The sequence below is a fragment of the Asterias rubens genome, chromosome 12 (genome assembly GCF_902459465.1).
Source record: "Asterias rubens chromosome 12, eAstRub1.3, whole genome shotgun sequence".
Lineage (NCBI taxonomy): Eukaryota > Metazoa > Echinodermata > Asteroidea > Forcipulatida > Asteriidae > Asterias > Asterias rubens.
Window position 1 is genome coordinate 6,201,030 of NC_047073.1, and position 19,047 is coordinate 6,220,076.

At 37.9% G+C, this 19,047-nt stretch overlaps 3 protein-coding genes across 7 annotated transcripts; 1 reads left to right on the forward strand and 2 right to left on the reverse strand.

Moving 5' to 3' along the window:
• Nucleotides 1–661: 661 nt before the first annotated feature.
• Nucleotides 662–2,674, reverse strand: LOC117297962 (small integral membrane protein 15-like). The gene is made up of 2 exons (XM_033781159.1): nt 2,560–2,674; nt 662–1,614 (listed from the first exon to the last, which is right to left on the reverse strand). Exon 2 carries the CDS (start codon nt 1,570–1,572, stop codon nt 1,261–1,263), a length of 312 nt encoding a protein of 103 aa, XP_033637050.1. The 5' UTR covers nt 1,573–1,614; nt 2,560–2,674; the 3' UTR covers nt 662–1,260.
• A 902-nt stretch (nt 2,675–3,576) lies between these two features.
• Nucleotides 3,577–8,967, forward strand: LOC117297979 (cytochrome c-type heme lyase-like). 2 transcript variants are annotated; one of them, XM_033781182.1, is made up of 5 exons: nt 3,577–3,702; nt 5,084–5,458; nt 6,474–6,745; nt 7,157–7,240; nt 7,434–8,967. In XM_033781182.1, exons 2-5 carry the CDS (start codon nt 5,102–5,104, stop codon nt 7,645–7,647), a joined length of 927 nt encoding a protein of 308 aa, XP_033637073.1. In that variant the 5' UTR covers nt 3,577–3,702; nt 5,084–5,101; the 3' UTR covers nt 7,648–8,967. The 2 variants fall into 2 exon arrangements, with proteins under 2 accessions (XP_033637073.1, XP_033637074.1); XM_033781183.1 differs by lacking the exon at nt 3,577–3,702 and adding an exon at nt 3,725–3,964.
• A 1,153-nt stretch (nt 8,968–10,120) lies between these two features.
• Nucleotides 10,121–17,518, reverse strand: LOC117298037. 4 transcript variants are annotated; one of them, XM_033781263.1, is made up of 6 exons: nt 17,451–17,501; nt 14,616–15,030; nt 13,636–13,858; nt 12,291–12,506; nt 11,275–11,483; nt 10,121–11,213 (listed from the first exon to the last, which is right to left on the reverse strand). In XM_033781263.1, the coding sequence occupies exons 2-6, from the start codon at nt 14,976–14,978 to the stop codon at nt 11,163–11,165; spliced, it is 1,062 nt and encodes a 353-aa protein (XP_033637154.1). In that variant the 5' UTR covers nt 14,979–15,030; nt 17,451–17,501; the 3' UTR covers nt 10,121–11,162. The 4 variants fall into 4 exon arrangements, with proteins under 4 accessions (XP_033637154.1, XP_033637156.1, XP_033637155.1 ...); XM_033781265.1 differs by adding an exon at nt 16,569–16,720 and having other exon boundaries at nt 10,121–11,483; XM_033781264.1 differs by having other exon boundaries at nt 10,121–11,483; nt 14,616–15,033; nt 17,451–17,518.
• Between the last annotated feature and the right edge of the window lie 1,529 nt (nt 17,519–19,047).

Below are 19,047 nucleotides of genomic sequence, written 5' to 3' on the forward strand. Positions count from 1 at the left end.
GCAGTAGTACAGGCTAAACAGTTCTCAGGACATTTGATTCTGATACCAAATTTATAAAAACCAAAAGCTTTAAAATGAAAAACAGTTAAATGTTGAAGATCATAACCAGTCATGTATTTTCTACATACTTTATTTATAACCAAATCCAGCATTGTAATGAAGACATAGAAAGTGCAAGACCTCAAGACAAACAATACAATTAACCAACAAAAAACAAAACAACTACATAATTAAGTTAAGTACATTTGACCATTTACACCATTAAGCAAGGAACACACCAAGTTAAGGTCATAGCTCAGTGCCAGTGTTTCTGCTACTAATTAGACATGTAGGGCACACTCTTTCTCTAGCGTTACCCTGGTGCTTTGGTCAAATATGCCAGAAGCCTGTGTAATGAGTAACAACATTTAAAACACTGCGACAGGACATATGCAAAAGATTGGTCTACATTCAACTACAATGCTGAAATGTCCATTTTATGCTTATCTACTCCATTTCAATAGAGTTGGAACTCTATATCCCAAATCGCACTTAGAGGGTTTGGGTACTTTTTGTACAACACAAAACAGAAAATCCACAGATTAAAAAAAACTCATACACGGTTTGAAGATAATGATGGTATAAAGCTTCCCATAAAACATTACTTGCTAAGGTGCAGTGCTGTAGTTTTCGAGAAATTGAGTAAAATAATTTCACAAAAATAGTTTTCGTCTCATGTGATGAAAATTATTTAAGCATCAACGTATGTACTGGTAAATACAGTGTACACGCTAAAATAATACCATATTTACTTGACTCTCCTGAAAACATTGCTCTGTGAGTATCACTTTTTTCCCTCAAAAACTTGAAGACTCATGAAGCAGAAACTTTGACAGGTAAATTATATTACATACATCTTCATTCACCACTGTGAGTAGGGATTCACGTCATGACCAAAAACAAAAGGTAGGCCTATCAAAACCCATAAAAGCAAGGGGGGGGGGGGCCAATCCAATTGGATAAATTTGTTATATTATAATTCTCTATCTCTAAAATCAGTCAATGTTATTTTTACATGAAATTCATGGGGACCTACTCTCAATGTTGGTATGGATATATTGTGAAGAATATTTCAGATAATAACTTATTACATTATTTATCCTTTCATATTTTCTGTATTTCATTGAGAGTTGGTCTTTCATAAGAGAACCGACAATGCAGCAAAATATCTAAATCAAATTTATATTGCTTGCTCCACTGCATTTTTTCTTCCTGGCATCATCAATCCGTCTTCTTTGACGTCCGACCCCGGGCACGCGCCATGTTGGCATCTCTCTTGGCTTTTCTCTTCTTATCCTTTTCCTTCTTATCAATATCCTTCATGAGGATGTAAGACAAGATGGCGCTGATGATGAACAGCGGAGTTAAGCAGAGGAACACAGTGTACAAAAATCCATAAGGGTCCTTGGCAACCCACATGATGATGTTCTTCTCCAGCCAGTATCGCCAAGTTCCATCATCCACTCCTGGGAATTCGTCCGCTGCCCCTGTGGGTGCCGTTGGGTCTTCTGATCCGTCCTGACCATCCGCCATTTTTAAAGATATCGTTCGATGAGTAACAAAAAGTTGTTGACTCTGTAGAAAACAATAAACATTTATCATAAGATTGATTAAATCTTTCTCTTCACAGTTATGAGTTTATGAAATTAAATGTTGTAAACAAAAGTCAAAACAAATCAAGTGACATTAATTTCATTATTTGCTCTTGGCTCATAACAAAAAACTATGTTTGTTGTTTGTTTAGAGTAGGGGATATTATAAACACTAAGCTGGCAACAGCCTACTCCTAGAACTACATGTATATCAGGTTCATTTCTCTATCAACTCCACGAATGAGACAATAGTGAAAAGAACCATAGTTTTACACAATGTTCTAGGACTCGGAGTATAGCAACAGCCTCCTCCTAAAACTATGAGGTTCACTCCGCTATCATATCCATGAACGAGACGATACCAGAACAAACCACACCTCAAACTCTCTTGAGTGCGACAAACATTAATTTATTTAAGCAGTAGGAAGGTATATGATCGATTATGAATATGATTAATGTATTGCACAAATCAAGAAAATGTGATTCTTCAGCAACTTTTGTTTTTGATCAATATAAAATACAAACAATCAATCAATTCAGTAAACTAGCTATGAATTAGCGGGTTTGGAAGTCTAATAATGTCAGTCAGTGTCGTGATTGCAACTTGCAAGTTCTGCACTCGTGACTCTGCACTGCAGTCTAACTCTAACTACCTGGACCTAGGTTATAACGAGAAAAGACTAATAAGACAATATTTTATATTTAAGTAAGGAGCAGAACCATTATTTTGGACTAAGATTTTAAGAAACACTTTAGACAAATTGTGAAAAAGCGCCCTCTCGTGTCTTGGCCTTCAGGACTTGCCCTTCTTTAATTTTAAGTTCTTGTTGGTAGGTAGCCTAAATAAAACAAGGAATCGTGTGAAATTAATGCTCTATTCACAAAATTTAGCATAAAACGTTAAAGGAAATAGCTTAAATCGACTTACTCTTAATAACAACGCCAACGGCTTGCTAATTGTGTATTTCCTTCAATGTAATCGTGCTCAAAAAGTATTACAGGACGTGCAAATCAGCAGAATGTAAATTGACCATGGGCGCTGCCATTATTGTACAAAGAATGCTGGGTAATATTAGTCATTATTTTATACCGAGGAACACAGTCGAAAATGAAAGTTCGTAATCTTTATTTTTTTAAATAGAAAAAAAAATAAAAATCAGAAATAAGCTTTAAATATTATTTGATTTAAAACAAAAATGGATTTGTAGTATCTTATACATTTTTATATATTTTAACCATTTGCAAGGCTGTTAGAAATATAAAAGAACGATTAAATAACGTATTACGCAAACTTTCCCGGTCCTACTAAAAGCCGACAACTCGCCGACAACGCCGACAACAAGTCCAGAGCGCCGACAACTCGCCGCCAACAAGTTTTAATTACCTCAAAAATGGCCAATAAACCATAGATGTATTAGAACTATATGTGTTCTGTAATATAAACATAAAGTTAATGGAAAAACTTCACAAAAAGTGTGAATTTTTAACCAGAAAAAAACTTCACTTGCACGCCATCTTGGCTTAAAAACCGTGTTTGGACCAGACCATTATGATACGGGTAGATTTAGCACTTGTCAACAACAGAGGGCGGGCTTCATGTGAAGACCTTCACTGCAGTGTGCACAGTGCATGACGCCCGCCCTCTATTGCTAAGTCTGACTCACCCGCATCATAATGGACTGGTCCGAACACGATTTTAAGCCAAGATGGCGTCCGACCGTTTTCCGTGAACGTTCAGTTTTTTTTCTGGTTAAAAATTCACACTTTTCGTGAAGTTTTTCCATTAAATTTATGTTTATATTACAAAACACATATAGTTCTTATACATCTATGGTATATTGGCAATTTTCGAGGTAATTAAAACTTGTTGGCGGCGAGTTGTCGGCGCTCTGGACTTGTTGTCGGCGTTGTCGGCGAGTTGTCGGCTTTTAGTAGGACCCAACTTTCCTAATACTCACGCGCGTGTGGAATTCATAGAAGTTGTTTGGTTGCGGTAACGTTTTCTTGCACTTCCAATTTTTTGCAGCATTTATTCTTAGTTTCCCCTTTTCAAAAACGGCAAGCGCTGTTGGTAAGTTATCATTGTTTAGAATTAATAATAATATGTAAACAACTGAAGTTTAAAAAGTTGTTCGGGTCAGCAAAAACTCGAACACTCACCTCTGACAGTGACACACTCTGCTGACTCGGGTCCTACTACTCCTAGTACTACTTGCCGTCAACTCGCCGTCAACTCACTTGTGCCGTCAACTCGCCGTCAACTCCTCCAATATACATTTAAAATCCACAAAAGAAGCATAGAACGGTGACGTATCAGCTGGAAGAGAATTTGCGTAAGTTTAAGGTCATATTTCGGAATAAAAATTGAGTTTTTTTTTCTTGTGAAAAAATTATCTCGAAGCAGCAAAACCGTCGGCCGCCATCTTGCTTTTTCATATGGATTAATCTTGGCCCAAGATGTGAATGAATTTGTACCGAAAACCATGAGAAATATGTAGTTTAGCCCAGACTTAACACTTCCGTGCCCCATTTATAAATTTGTCAAGTAAATTTAATGAGTTGACGGCACGAAAATGATTTGACGGCGAGTTGACGGCAAGTCGGCGAGTTGACGGCAAGTAGTAGGACCGGCTGACTCTGATCTCAGTCTGAGGTCTGAGTCTGACTCTCACTCAGTCTCATCAGACAACGATATGATTATGTTATACTTATGATGATGTCTGTCTCGGCTCTGAGCAGTGAGTTCCCCTCCCCCCCCCCCCAGCTCTCAGTCTCAGTATGGTCTCAGTCACTGTGCTGTGTCGGGTCAGTGAACGCGTCTCGTTGATTTGAATTTAGTAAAGAAAAAGAAACTTTACTAAAAGTCTAAATAGTTAAAAAGTAACTTAAATTAAATACTTTATAAAGTTTAAAAGTTGAGAAACTTTCTTGAGAAATACAGTGTATACTCCAGGCATGGAGGCTAATTCTACCTCCATGCTCCAGGTGAGTCCGGTGCAGGGCATAAGGTTTATCGCGATTCGGAACCTCAATGCGTTGTGGGAAGGCAGATGGGGCAGTTTGCTATGTGTTGTATGTTGTCATGCACGACTCGCGCACGCATCGCCTATATCTTTGTGTGGAAGTGTGGGTTCAATGGGGCCCTCTCTTGATATTTTGCTATTCGCGATAAACCTTTGGAGTTGACCCTCGCCTCAGATGGCTCTCTTTTCTTAGACTAGAGTTATGTATACTCTTTGGAAGGCTTTAAATGCAATAAGAAAAAAAGAAAGAAAAACCTACCTACAGAACTATTTAGTGACAGCAGAATATTTATTTAGTTTTTGTTAAGACGGAACAAATTGCTGTCGATGTTGGAACCAGTCCCACCAAACTACATAGCCCAGTTGCAACAATTATCCCTCAATCCTCCTAAGATTTAAATATGTTTTTAATTATTGATCTGTTCACAGCAATAACTCACAGACAATATGGGCGGTGCCAGCTCAGCACAGGTCCAAGCTTCCACACTAGCGACGAGTATCATACCCTCCAAACACTCATCAACAGAGACATTAGATACTGAAAATGTGAACAGAGCAGTAGCACCACCAAAAGAATGTCCAATGCACACGTCTAAAGGAGATGGTGATTCTTCATTGGACATTAGGAAGATGGCTCAAAGTGGTCAAATACCCAGTGGATGTCCAATGCATAAGGGTGGGTCATCAACAGGAGCAGCAGTGTCTGGAGGCGGGGACTCGGTCAGCGAATGTCCAATGACTGGTGCAACGTCTGCTACTCTAATAACTGATAGTAGAACAGACGATATAGATCCACAGAACATGGTGAGTGAGTTAAGACCTCGGACGATGGACATGGTCGCCAGTCAGCAGGCCTTGAAATAATCCACGGCACCCCCAGCAACAGACCGATGCAGTAGGCTCTGCCCACGACGCATGTGTGAGCAAGAACACATGAGCCTCTCCAATGCTTTTCTGCACAACTCTGTCGCGCGCGCCAAGCATATGCGCACGCATGGCGGACCTTATTTGTCGGACCTTCGTTGCGTTGTGATTGGTCAATACGCAAAGGGGCGGAGCTTAAAGGAACACGTTGCCTTGGATCGGTCGAGTTGGTCTTTGAAAAGCGTTTGTAACCGATTTTGATAAAATGTATATGGGTAGAAAGAAGTTGTAAAAGTAGAATACATTGATCCACACAAACATGCCTCGAAATTGCACGGTTTTCCTTTTACCTCCTCTACTAACACTGTCGGCCATTTATTGGAGTCAAATTTTTTACTCTAATAATGGCCGACCGTGTTAGTTCGCACAGTATAAGGAAAACCACGCAAGTTCGAGGCAAACGTGTGGATTATTGTATTCTACTTTTAAAACATCTTTCCAACCATTTATGCATTTTATAAAAAAGGGTTACAAACGCTTTTTATAGACCAACTCGTCCGATCCAAGGCAACGTGTTCCTTTTGGATTGGTCTATTGCAGTGTTGCCCTGTGTTTTTTTACTATGGTGCCCTTTGCAAGGTTCAAATATGAATGGCCAACTGGATTCTACAACTGTTTACACTAATTTTTGCTTTGATAATCTTGCAGGCCTGGAATTTCATTCTTTTTCACAATGAAAGGGCAAGGCCATTTTCATTTTGCAAAGGGCACTCCCAATGGAAAATCTTAAAGTGAATGGGAAACTTTTGAAGGGCACCAAGGCCAACACGAGGGGCAATGGAGCCTGTATTGTTTTGCCAAAAGTTTAGTTTTTATACCGTACTTTAGCCCATTAATAATTGTATCGACGTCTGTGTTATTTAATTAGTTAAGTTTCAACCTATTCAATCCTCAGATGCCACCACCAAATCAGAGACCCGCTCCCGATCAGCCTTTCTCCCTCCCGATAGATCGTCAAGTCTCCAGCATCCCCAAGGGGGGCAAAGAGAACGAGAAGTGGGTTTACCCTTCTGAGCAGATGTTCTGGAATGCTATGCTTAGGAAGGGCTGGAGATGGAAGCCTGACGACATCTCTCAGAAAGACATGCACGACATCATCAAGATACATAATGCTAACAATGAACAGGCATGGCAAGAAGTCCTGAAATGGGAGGCTATGCATGCCAAGTAAGCAATTTATAAATAAATGTGATCAAGCTAAACGAGTCCTTCGATGGAGATATCAGTATGGAGAAACAAGCCAAAACATGCCAACAGTGTTATTTTCAAAACTATTTTCATAATATATCTTATTTTATATAAGCAATTTTCTTCCTGATAAATAACACCAAAACAACCTTATTGCACAACTTTGTGTGCTTTCGGGTGAAGAGTAAAAGGCTTCAGGCCTGAAGTCTTTTATTATTATTTGAGTGAGGAATTACCTCTTTCTCAAAAACTTTGTTTCTTCGGAGGGAGCCATTTCTCACAATGTTTTCTACTATCAAGAGCTCTCCGTTGCTTGTTACCAAGTACTTTATTATGCTAGCAATTGTTTGAAGTAATTACCAGTTCATCATATTTAATTTTATTTAACAGAGAATGCGGAGACCCAAAGCTTTTGAGCTTTGGTGGCAAGTACACTGATGTTTCACCTCGAGCAAAGTTCAGGATGTGGCTTGGGTAAGATTCAAAACAATTTAAAAATATTTCAACATTACGTAAAACGGAATAAATAATGTTTCAATTCTGAAAGTGGAAGTTACAATTGTCATCATCATTGTGCAATCTAAGACAAGGCTGTTTTAGTGTGACATGTACATGATTGATATTATGACCTGCCATCCATTTTATTATAATTTAAATTTTGTTTTAGCTATGAACGTCCATTTGATCGCCACGACTGGACAGTTGACAGATGTGGCAGAAAGGTCCGCTACATCATTGATTACTATGACAGTGGAACGGTTGAGAAAGATTACAAGTTTGCCCTCCTTGATGTAAGACCGGCACTAGACTCTCCTGGTGCTTTGTGGGATAGAATGAAGGTCGCTTACTGGAGATGGATGTACGATAGCAAACAGGATTAGAGCTCACTCAAGTTTCATTTCATGTATTTTGTATTTGATGTTTTTTCTTGAAAGTCAAGTTGTTTTTTCATTCAAAGTCCTAAATCTGTGTGTATCTTTCTTCTACAGTGCAAATTGATGGTAACTTAAGATAACATTGCCACGGAACAGAAATCTTGATGTCTGAATGGGTTTTATATCTTGATATGATGAAGTTTGAAATTGATAAAGACATTTCAACATCAAGTTGTAAAACATTGTTTCCGACAACCATGTTTTGGTATCTTGTCAATGTATTTTGGGTGATCATGCAATTGCAGTTTTATTTTACATATAATTTTAGGGGCAGTTGGGTCAGGCAAGTGCCTTCCACCTCTAGGAGCCTGGTTCAAAATCAAATCCCACCGAGGGCACTAAATGGGTTTTCAGTCCCTACCCGACTGCGTGGGTTTCCCTGGATTAATTCTCTGTTTTTTTTCTCCAGTATCTAAGTATAGACTTCCTTCTTTGTCTTCTTTCCATTGGGGTTCTGCACCAGTATAACGATTAACTTTGCCTTTGTGATAGTCCTTGGCTCCACAACCAGTATTAACAAATGAATAAATTAAATTATTTAAACATGTCAACATTCACAGAAATTGTAAAATTTTGCTACACACAGATTGTAAACCTTTGGTTAAACTCAAAACTCTTTTGTTGCTTGAAAAAAAGAAATCTGGATCTTTGCATGAACAGAAGTTGAAATTATGTAAAATTTGAAGTGCTGCATGGTGTAGGACGTAAGAAGTAAGAACCAAGTTGGTTGATAGGTAACGACTATATGTGAATAAAATCGCTACCGAGAGAAGTGTTTGTTTTGAGAAGAGCTGGGGTTGAGGAGATATACATAGTGCTTCTGGGCTGAAATACGTGTGCTAGCATTTGTCCATGTTAACTCGATGGAGCACCCAAACAAAAAAGAGAGTATGTTAACTTAATCTTTCTTAGAAGTTTGCACAATTTTAAATTCGTTTTCTCTTGTACTATTGTGGAAATAATAGTGGTATCTTTTCCAAGGACTTTGCCAGCTTGTGGAATAATTTTAATAATTCATGTACATAGAATTTTAAGGAAAAGATTGTGTTGTAGTTTGTATGAAATAAATAATTCATGTTTTTTTTCATTCTGCAGAAACATGTGGAGTTGTTTAATTTGAAATTTAAAGCAACAATTTTTAAGGAGTTGTTTTTTTCAGGGAAACTTAAGTCAGCTAAATTTGTTTCAACTTCCTGATGCAATCTTGTAATTATTTAATGTATAGTGATAACATCATTTACCAATTAAAAGCATTTTAAAATGGAATTTGTGTGAAAACTGTGTTATTGGTTTGATTTATTTCTTAATAATTCTTGTTGCTTTGGCAAGGTTTTAACATACTATCATGTTCTATATCTGCCATCTCGCATTATTGAATCTCCCCTTTGGTCTTTCACTCTTAGCGCCTTGAGCATCACCGAGTGACAGATATGTGCGCTAAATAGACTATGTGAACTTTGTTTACAATAAGTGTGACCTTGTACATTCTTTGAGTATACTGGCAGGTACAATACTGCACAGATCATGTGAGAAAGTTTACAATTTGTGTCATAATTTCTACATAAATCCAAGAATTATAAAAGTAAAAGCTGAACAAGTTTTTAGATGTGTCCCTTTCATATCAAAAGTTGATAAGAATTAGAATCTTCATAAAATATAGGATTTTATGATTTCTTCCATTAGGCTGTGTACAAATCGTGCCTGCAGGAAGTCCAGGCTCTTTGGCTCTTTTGTAAACATGTGATGTCACAGGTCACATTGTCTATAGGAACCCACTATTTTTTATTATTGTTGAAGAAACTAAACTTCAACAAGTACATCATAGTTGACAAACCTGGTTGTATCTGTGTACATAGAACATTGATATAAATTAACAGCTCCAAATTGCATTTACTGATATTTATATTTTTAATGAAACACATCTCAAATCTGAGTACAAAAACTTCTATTCTACTTGGACAAAATCCGGTTGGCACAAAAGTCATTATGGTTAACAATCCTTACAGAATTTGTAAGAAAAAAACTTGCCCATGTTCACATATTTACATAAAAACGTACCACACTGCCAGCAACTGTTTGGTTAGCAAAACAAAATTCTGTAATGTTCCTTTAAAACCATTATACACTTTCGGTACAGAAAAAAAGTTCACAGATTTACAAATAACTTACAGGGTTTACAGAAAGTAATGGTGAAAGACTTCTCTTGAAATATTGTTCCATGAAATGCTTTACTTTTTGAGAAAACATTAAAACAATATCAGTTCTCGATAGCGAGAATTACATATTTATTTTAAACACATGTCATGACACAGCGAAATGCACAGAAACAAGAGTGGGTTTTCCCGTTATTTTCTCCCGACTCCGATGACCAATTGAGCCTAAATTTTCACAGGTTTGTTATTTTATATATAAGTTGTGATACACAAAGTGTGGGACTTGGACAATACTGTTTACCGAAAGTGTATAATGGCTTTAAGAAAAAAAAACCATTAAAGCAACAAATTGTAATGAAAGTACATACATTGTCCAAGTACATACATTGTTTGGGCACAATTATTTAGACTGAAAATTAACCAACCTAAAAAACAAAATCCAAAATAAAAACATAAAAACAGAACTGTATTTGCATTTATTGAATAAAATTTAACTTCTGTTTAATTATCTAATTTTGCACAACTCAATGTTCCTTTGCAAGGCAAATATTATTTATGTTTCAAAATGAAGAAAATATTTCAAAAATACTCGAAACACTTTTTTGAAAGACTGGACGGTATCAAACTAAACAAAATATTGACTTTAACTTGTTACGGGTAAGCCTAGAATTATAAATTATAATAACATTGAAACAAAATATAAACAACTGACATCAAATGCCAAGCTCTGGAATAAAATGCAAACTATTGCTTTATGGCAATTACAAAAAAAAGAACTTGATAAAAATGTGTTTTCTGAAAAATAATTCTTTAATGCACTTGTAGTTAGTGTATACAAATTTAATATACAATGTGCCCTCTGACACAATGGCAACAAATTATTCAGGCTTATTTCGATTTCTATGTGTGCATACATCATGTTTTGCAAGGTTGGTATGGAACTATGTGAACTGTAACGAAGATTTTGCTGGAGGGCATTTTAGATATAAACCAAGTTGGGGATTTCCAAACCTTGTCTTGGGCTCCGTTATCAACTTTTGAAGTCGTGTTACAAGGTGTTTCCAACATCCAACATACCTGAAACCTGAGCAGAACCCAAAATTTAGAAAATACCATTGGTCTATTATCATGTAAAGCCTGGTTCATACTTCTGCTGAATGCTTCGTGCGAAAGCGAATTTCACTGCGTTTCTCTCAAAGGGAAATGGAACGCGTACCAATTGTTGCATCACCAAAATTCGCTTTGCATTCGCATTCACAGAAAGTTTGAACCCGGCTTTAGATGTCCACATTATTAAACCGGCCTTCTTTAAAGCTCACTCTTTTCAGCGTGTTGTTTCTCATCCTTCCTGCTGACAATCTCAGACCCTTTAAAGCTCACTCTTTTCAGCGTGTTGTTTCTCATCCTTCCTGCTGACAATCTCAGACCCTTTAATATTGCGCAACTCTTCCATGTACCTGACGTTAAATCGCTGACCTTCGACCTCCATGACATCATCCATTGTCAATACGTCCTTGTCATCGGCCATGTTGTTTCCAGGTAGACTGTGTCGAAACTGGATATTGATGCTGTATAGGAACCTCACCAGGTTGGGGTAGTTTAGTTCACCTTGTCTTTCCGCGGTGAAGCCTAAATGGTATAAAAAGTTGGTCAAAACAAAATAGTGTTAAACTCTTAAAATTTGATGCAGCATGTTGTACTTCATCTGCGTTGCTCTGATTAAATTTGCATCAGGATAAAGAATATTAATTTTTGGTTGTACACCCATACACTGATGTGTTTGAGCACTGTATACTCGGTGCTTTCATGAGTCCTGTGAACGAATTTCACAGGCATTTTACTGGGTGGGATTTGAACCCATGACCCTTGGAATTCTAGAGCAGTGTCTTGCCAACTAGACCACTGTGATTGCCCGATAGCTAGAGGCAGTTCTAATCTATATTAGAACACATCACATCTATAATTCGCCAATTACATTGGCTGCCTTTTTCGTACAGGATTCATTTTAAAATCCTGTTGTTGACTTTCAAAGCTCTTCATGGTCTTTCTTCAAAGTACATAAAGGATCTTGTTTCCCTCCGGAAAGTATCTTCTTATAAACTTAGGTCAGGGAATAATGGTATTTTCTTGGAGTATCCTTCTGGTAAAATGTTGACTACATTTGGTGATAGGGCACTGGCCTGGTGACCAGTCTTTTTTCTTTGTCCTTTTCTTCCACTCTGTACTTTTTAACATGTGGTCTGCGCCTTTGATCATTTTGTATGTAAGGGGCGCAATATAAATTTTAAATATTATTATTATTATTATTATTATATTCCCGCAGGTACCGCAACAATTTAATAGTTAGTCATTTGATCTGGATAAAGCATATATAAAGCCACTTCCATCTAGACGAACAAGCCAGGTTAAATTAGACCCCCCTCTCATCATCCATACCAATGCTCTGAAACTTGTAGTCGTTCTCTCTCCAAGCCTCCTCAGTGTCAACATCGTCCCCATAATCCTCAGACACCAGAGCAAGGAGTCCTGGGATAGCGAGATCATAACTCAAGTTCTCCAGGTCAACGGAAGTTGGATTCCTGACCACACCAAAGTGAAAATAGCGATTGTAGTGTAGCGCTATGGACTTGAATCTGGCAGGCATTTCATTCCCTGGGAGATGGAAAGACAATATAGGTTTTCTCGGTCAATTTCAGAAAATAAGCAACCAATTTAACCACCAAGCTGTTCTGTTTCGCGCGACATAAAATGATACTGAAAAGGGTAATTCGATTACGTTTTATGATTAGTCAAATGTAATGTTGCGTCATTCGGTTTAACAAAATAACCATTCAATTTAACGACTCATCAAAGTTCGCAGACGCTTCTTGAGGCGTGTGTGTCACGAAAAAGAATGACGACACGCTAAATTGAACAGAGTGCTGTAAAGGAATTTGGCTTGACTCAAAACGAAAATGAACAGCCGAATTCTGAATTTGAAACGCAGTAACTACTGGAGAGGCAAGACAGCTTTAATTCGAACTCATGAAAATGAAATGGCTGCTCATTTGACGAGAAAACCTATATTAAAACATTTAAAAAATTAGTTTATGTAAAAATAAAACCCCTTCAAAATGTTTATTTTAAAGCATGCAGACAATGTTGGCAATTTCCATAACATAAAGTGACCTAACATACACATAACAAACTGTAAAAGAACAAACTGAATGGATCGTTGGAGTCACATGCAAATAGTGAAAAACATAATATGATTTCATTCTTTTCAAACATTCGCTAGCCACCGGTTGGCGCATAAAAGAGTTAGCAATAAAAAATAAAATAAAAAAAAAGCCAAGGAAATGGATGCATTTGTCTCTTAAGACCTGCTCGAGTATCACTAGAAACCCGTAGGAGAAATGCCAGTCTTACAATGATGTATCTGATCTCTCACAACCAACTACCATTCATAAATCCACTCAACTTTCTGACTCTTGTTCCCCCCGGTAAATCAACAACCAGTTACCATCCACTGAAATATAATCTCTTTTTTTACCCAGCACCAACATTTACAACAACAAAAATTTCCCCCAAGAATTACCCCTGCATGGAACAATCTTCCACTGCCTGTTGTCACTGCCCCGCTCTCCCAGTTCAAAACCACTCTTAATCTACCCTTGTTGCTTCATCGGTCAAATGCATGCGTAATCTTGGCGTGATATCCCATCATGGGACTTTGCCGAGTAGTAAAATTAGAAGTAGAAGCAGCCTACAGTACAACAACTCAGGGGGATGGCAAGCTTACCAATGACGAAGACTGCAGGGAAACATGGTGGTAACATCAGATAAGAGTCATAGATAAACTGGTTCATCTCCTTGAGGTCAATCGTCTTGCTGATATCTGGTAAACTATAAACAGCGATTCGTTCAGCCTCCTTGGCTGACTGAACATCTACCCATTTACCCTTCTGCTTTGTGCCGCCATACGGATAAACTCTTGCAGGGGGATTCTTCCGAACATTGAAGTCCTGTTGAGATAAATACAACATAGTGTGTCAGGAACTGCCTACTGGATGAAGGCAACAAAGGAACTACGTGGCTTGATTTTACAATGCACTAAGATTCTTCTTAAGATGAGTTGTTACGATTTAATACCATAGTGATTTGAATTGTGAAGTGATTCACAGGTTTTATGAAATCGAAACCCAGGATGTTTTGTTCAAGAAAGGCATGCAATAGTTGGGGGTTTCGCCTACCTCATGAAAAATTGGCAGGCCATAACATGTTTTCAATTTTGTATGTTAAATTTTGGTGAGATGTCTCCTAAGACAAACAACGGCTTGAGTACAAGTTTTGTAAATGTCGGGGCCCCGTACTTTTTATATGATACAACACAAATGTCCACAGATTTACAACAAACTTGTAAGTTTATGATGGTAGAAAGCTTCCCTTTGTATTAGGGCTACTTGCCGAGGTACTGATATTTTTATAGAAATGAGCAAAACAGTTTCTCAAAAAATTATTTTTGCCACAGTGAAATTTTCCGCTTGAAAACTTGATGATTAAAGAAGCTGAATCTTATACGGTAAAATATATTACCCAATCTAATCTAATCTAATCATTACTTGTTTAAAGTGCACCACATACAATTATCTCACAGCACACTGTACATAGCAATAATTAAAAGATATACATCATGAAAAGACATACATCTTCATTCACAGTGAGTAGGGAATAGGGATTCATGTCATATGGCCAAAAAGTTGACCATTTAACTGGACTTACAATTTCTTCTAAAAGGTCCTCTTGTGCTAGACGATTCAGAATACCAAACCACACAACACCCCTGAGCGACACGGCTAATGTTTTCCATTCTTTCTGCAGCATTCCTCCGGTGAACAACACAATCCAAGGATCCTCCGTATCTAAAACCATCTCCTCAAAATTATCTTCTGTCAACTCGAACATGTCTTTAAATTTTTCATTTTCGTTGAAGTTTTCAGTCGCAGAACCTGTGTCCAGACGGATTGTTTTCTTGGTGACATATGTTTCCGAGGTGGTGTTTTTTATTGAGAGAAGGCATACGAGAAATAGGAATAGGCAAAATGATGGGTTGGGACCAGCTGTAATGACTGGTAAGCTGCACATTTTTTCCGAAGCTCAGTAAACACCTCAACTCTTTAGTGATCAGCCAAATTATCTGCTTGAAAAGAAATTTTCAGAAAGTGAACATTATTTGACCATGTTGAGGTTGAAGTGTATAGTAATATTTCACAAAAGACACAAGAAGCAATTGCCTCAATGCCCTAAATGCCCCATTACCTTGGTTGTGCCCCTGTAAATGTTCATACTATGTTGAAACTAAATTGTCATAGAAATAGTAGGCCTCTAGAGGTACATTACCCTTGATTTAGGAAAGTACAATTTAGGCCTAGGTACTAGCCCCATTTGGGGCCAATCCACTTTGTACATCTTTGTCCCCAGTGCCGGAAAGCAATCATATATTTCTGCCTGATGAAGCTACCTGACCCTTGAGTATGAAACTTTGATCAAATGCTTCTCTGCTTCTACAATTTACTTGGAACCATCGCAAGTTCGGGGAAAATCAAATGATTTTCAAGAGTGAACTTTACAAAAAATCCTTGTTGACAACTTGCTCAAAACCAAGTTTTGTAGGGCTCCCTCAACAACTTCATCAATCTGACAACTGGGTTGGTACCAGACTAATTTACTCTGCACAGTGCGGATCGGGTGCTTCATTGGGCACAACAATATGATTAACTTGGTGCTTGGGCCAAGGATACAAAGTGGTTGGCCCCAATTGGGGGTTGTTCTAAAACCCCCTCGACCCCCGACCCACGACTTTGGAGCCGCCCCGTGTTCGAAGAATGTCCAAATTCTGAATTCATAAAATGTCGCTTTACGCCCGAGTAAGAATGATTTCCCTGTTTTAGAATTCACAGTGTGTGTGATCCGCGACGCAACTTCCTTCCACGACTAGACTTGATTTCAAGTCTGAGAATGCATGCGGTTATTTATCTGCATCAGCCACACAGTTGTATTACTCTACACCGATTTGGGACCCCAAAACACGTGTGGGCCATTTTGGTCGGTCGGGTCTACAACCTCGAGCAACTAGTAGTACACAGAACGGGAGCGATCGGCCGGAAATGGGTCTGCCTGATCATCACGTAATAAGTTGGCCGTAATCGTACTCGGGCGGTAAACGCAGGTTCCCAGTTGGGATAATAATCTTATTCAGGCTCGGATCGGCCAAGAGATACGTGTGGAAATGCAGTGTTTTATTATCTGTACATCACGCGCAGTTTGCTTCGTGCATACCACGTGTGTATGGTTTGCCTCGTACGCCGCGTGTTTAGATGTGCGAGGCATGGTGTAGTCGACATCAGCATACAAATGTGTACGTGATTGGCTGAGGTTGTGAACTGTAGCAATTTCGGTGTACAGAAAAAAAAAAATTGCAATAAAGTCGAGTGGTCGAGGGGGTCGTGGGTCGTGGGGGTCGAGGGGGTTTTAGAACAACCCCCCAAATGGGGCTAGGCATATACGGCTTCGTAAAGCTTTGTAATATAAGGCACACTACCAATACCATAGATAGGACTCTGGGAGTTCAAGACAACCAGCCTACCCAGGGGGCTATTATATAGGACCCAGGAGTGCACTGTTTGTGATATTTATAAAGGCCTAAACAGGCTCAGCTAGGGAATTACTCAATACCAAACAGTGCAGTTACGTGTCAACCATCCATAGGAAACTAGCTATCCTTGGCGTTTGTATCCTGACTGAAGAAGGACTATGCCAAGTATCGAAGCAGAAGTAGAAGAAGTAGTAAAGTCGGTGGTGCCGTGATAATGTGGTAATGTGGTAGCCTAAAAAAGTAAAAGTAACACATGTTTCATTTTAATCGAAATATTAAATATAGAAAACAACATTATTTTTATAAGCATTTCACATCAAATTATACACCAAGCATCACTGTTTGGCCGAAAGGATCAAATTTATTTTAGATTCAAGAAATAAACCACAACACAAGCCAAGGCTCGGGTAAATTTTACAGACACTGGCTACTGTACAATGGGGAATACAATACAATCAAATTTCACAGGGCAGGGGGCCGGAAGAGAAAAATAAACGTGTACAAGTATGCGCAAAGTAAACAAAAATTGAGCCGTTGGGTTTGCGCAAGTTTCAACATACGCGCGCAAAATGATTATAGTGGGCCGTGTCCGAAACGACGACTTCGGCTACAGCTACGTCTAGATCAGCGCGTCTAGCAGTGTTGAAGAATAGGCAGACGCGCGCGATCTAGACGTAGCTGTAGCCGAAGTCGCCGTTTCGGACACGGCCTAACACTTATTTCTTATCACTCTTTGGAAAGCGCTCCTTAAAGAATTGCGCAAAACAGACAGTGTGTGAGGGTCTTTTCAAGTTTTAAAAACTTGAAAAGTAAAAAGAAAGTGTATGTCATGAAGGGAGGAGAATGGTTTAAATAAAGCCTTAGCCTAGCAAACAGATGAGGTTCATGCTGCAACTTCTAAATACATCATTCTAAACTACAGAATGTGTTCAAACCGTCTTTGAAACGGAATCAATACTCACCCAAAAGTCGGCAAGCCTGTGATTATGAGATCCACACACTTTCAGTTCTTCACTGCACTGCATTGCACTCTTCTAGTTTGTTTTCCTGGGGACGAGGTATTGCGCAATCGATCCCAAATGGCATTTTTAAAGAATTGTACACGTGTACTTATGAAAATGGCGGGTGTTCAACTTTTGATGCAGTTCAAGTGAACTTATTATTTTCATTCAGTCATGTTTCCCAAAATCTTGCGTAATTGATAACCAAGATTCGCATGATGATTGTTAAAAAAATATAATGAGATGTATGTTTAAAAAAAAAAATGAAGGCTATGCCATGTATATGTCTAAAAGTTGATTTCAAAGTTATAACCCAACATTTTTGTTTTGCATTTTAAATTGAAATGCTTGTATTGACAAAAATTAGTGATACCATAGAGTGTACACTTGATAAACAAGCATCCTCGTAAATCACAAGTTTCACATTTTTTGTATGGACACTAAGATTACTATGTTTAAAAATCTTGATTTATTCAGTTGGTCATCTTCATAAAGATTGATTTGTTTAGTTATAGAGTGGAAATCCTGACCACAGCATCCGTTATTGTAAACAACAAAATTCATAATGTTTTTCTAAAAGGTTATTAACTTTTACACAAATCTATCCATTTTACCCAAGACATTTTTTAAACAAAATTCAAACTGAAGTATGAAATCAACACAGGAAATCCAATTGCTTGTTAATACAATAATATAACTTTTATTTCTTAATTTATAATTTTGTACAAGTTTTAACAAACAAGAATAGTTACATCAAATACAAAAGTGTTAACAAAAATTATTTACTTTTGTTCAGTATAGTATTTTCAAAATGAATGTAATATAGTTCATTCAATAAATTACTCAAAGTCAGTAAAAGTCATGACAAATTATCAAGCGATTTCTCAAAGGAATAAGGTTCCTTTCACATTTCTTGTATGATACCTTCCCCTTGAACATTAATCAAGAAATGTTGACAAGTCGCTAAAAGGTTGTTTAGTAAGAATACAACGATCGGCATTATCTTCAAGTACGCGCTAATCCTCCAATCATATTCGCAGAATGGAGTGGTGATAAAAACCTGTATTGCACGGCTAATATCACTACCTGAACCTCGTATATACTATGTCACGCGCCAAGTTTGCTTGAAGATAAATACATTATCACACGCGCGCTCATGGAAATACAGAAAATAAAGCGCATCTGCATCCCAACTCGGCCTTCGGCCTCATTGGATATGGGACGCAGAAGCGCTATATTTTCCGTATTCCACTCGCGCTTGTGTGATAACTTATAATATAGTTTCATCATGACTAGCTTCATGTCACATATTTTCGGTACAAAAACTTTCAAATCTTTATACTACATATACCTTGGCTTGTATCAAATCAATCATTTGATTTTATACTTATCTACGATATTATTTGTTACTAAACAGTATAATATTCTCTACAACTTTTGACATTACCTGAACAAAGACGGATTAAAATTGAGAACAGTTTTACTCCAGGCAGACCAGTCAGCCTTCCATTCCCTCTCATAACCCCACCAAAGTAATGTCTTTGTGCCGCCAATTGCC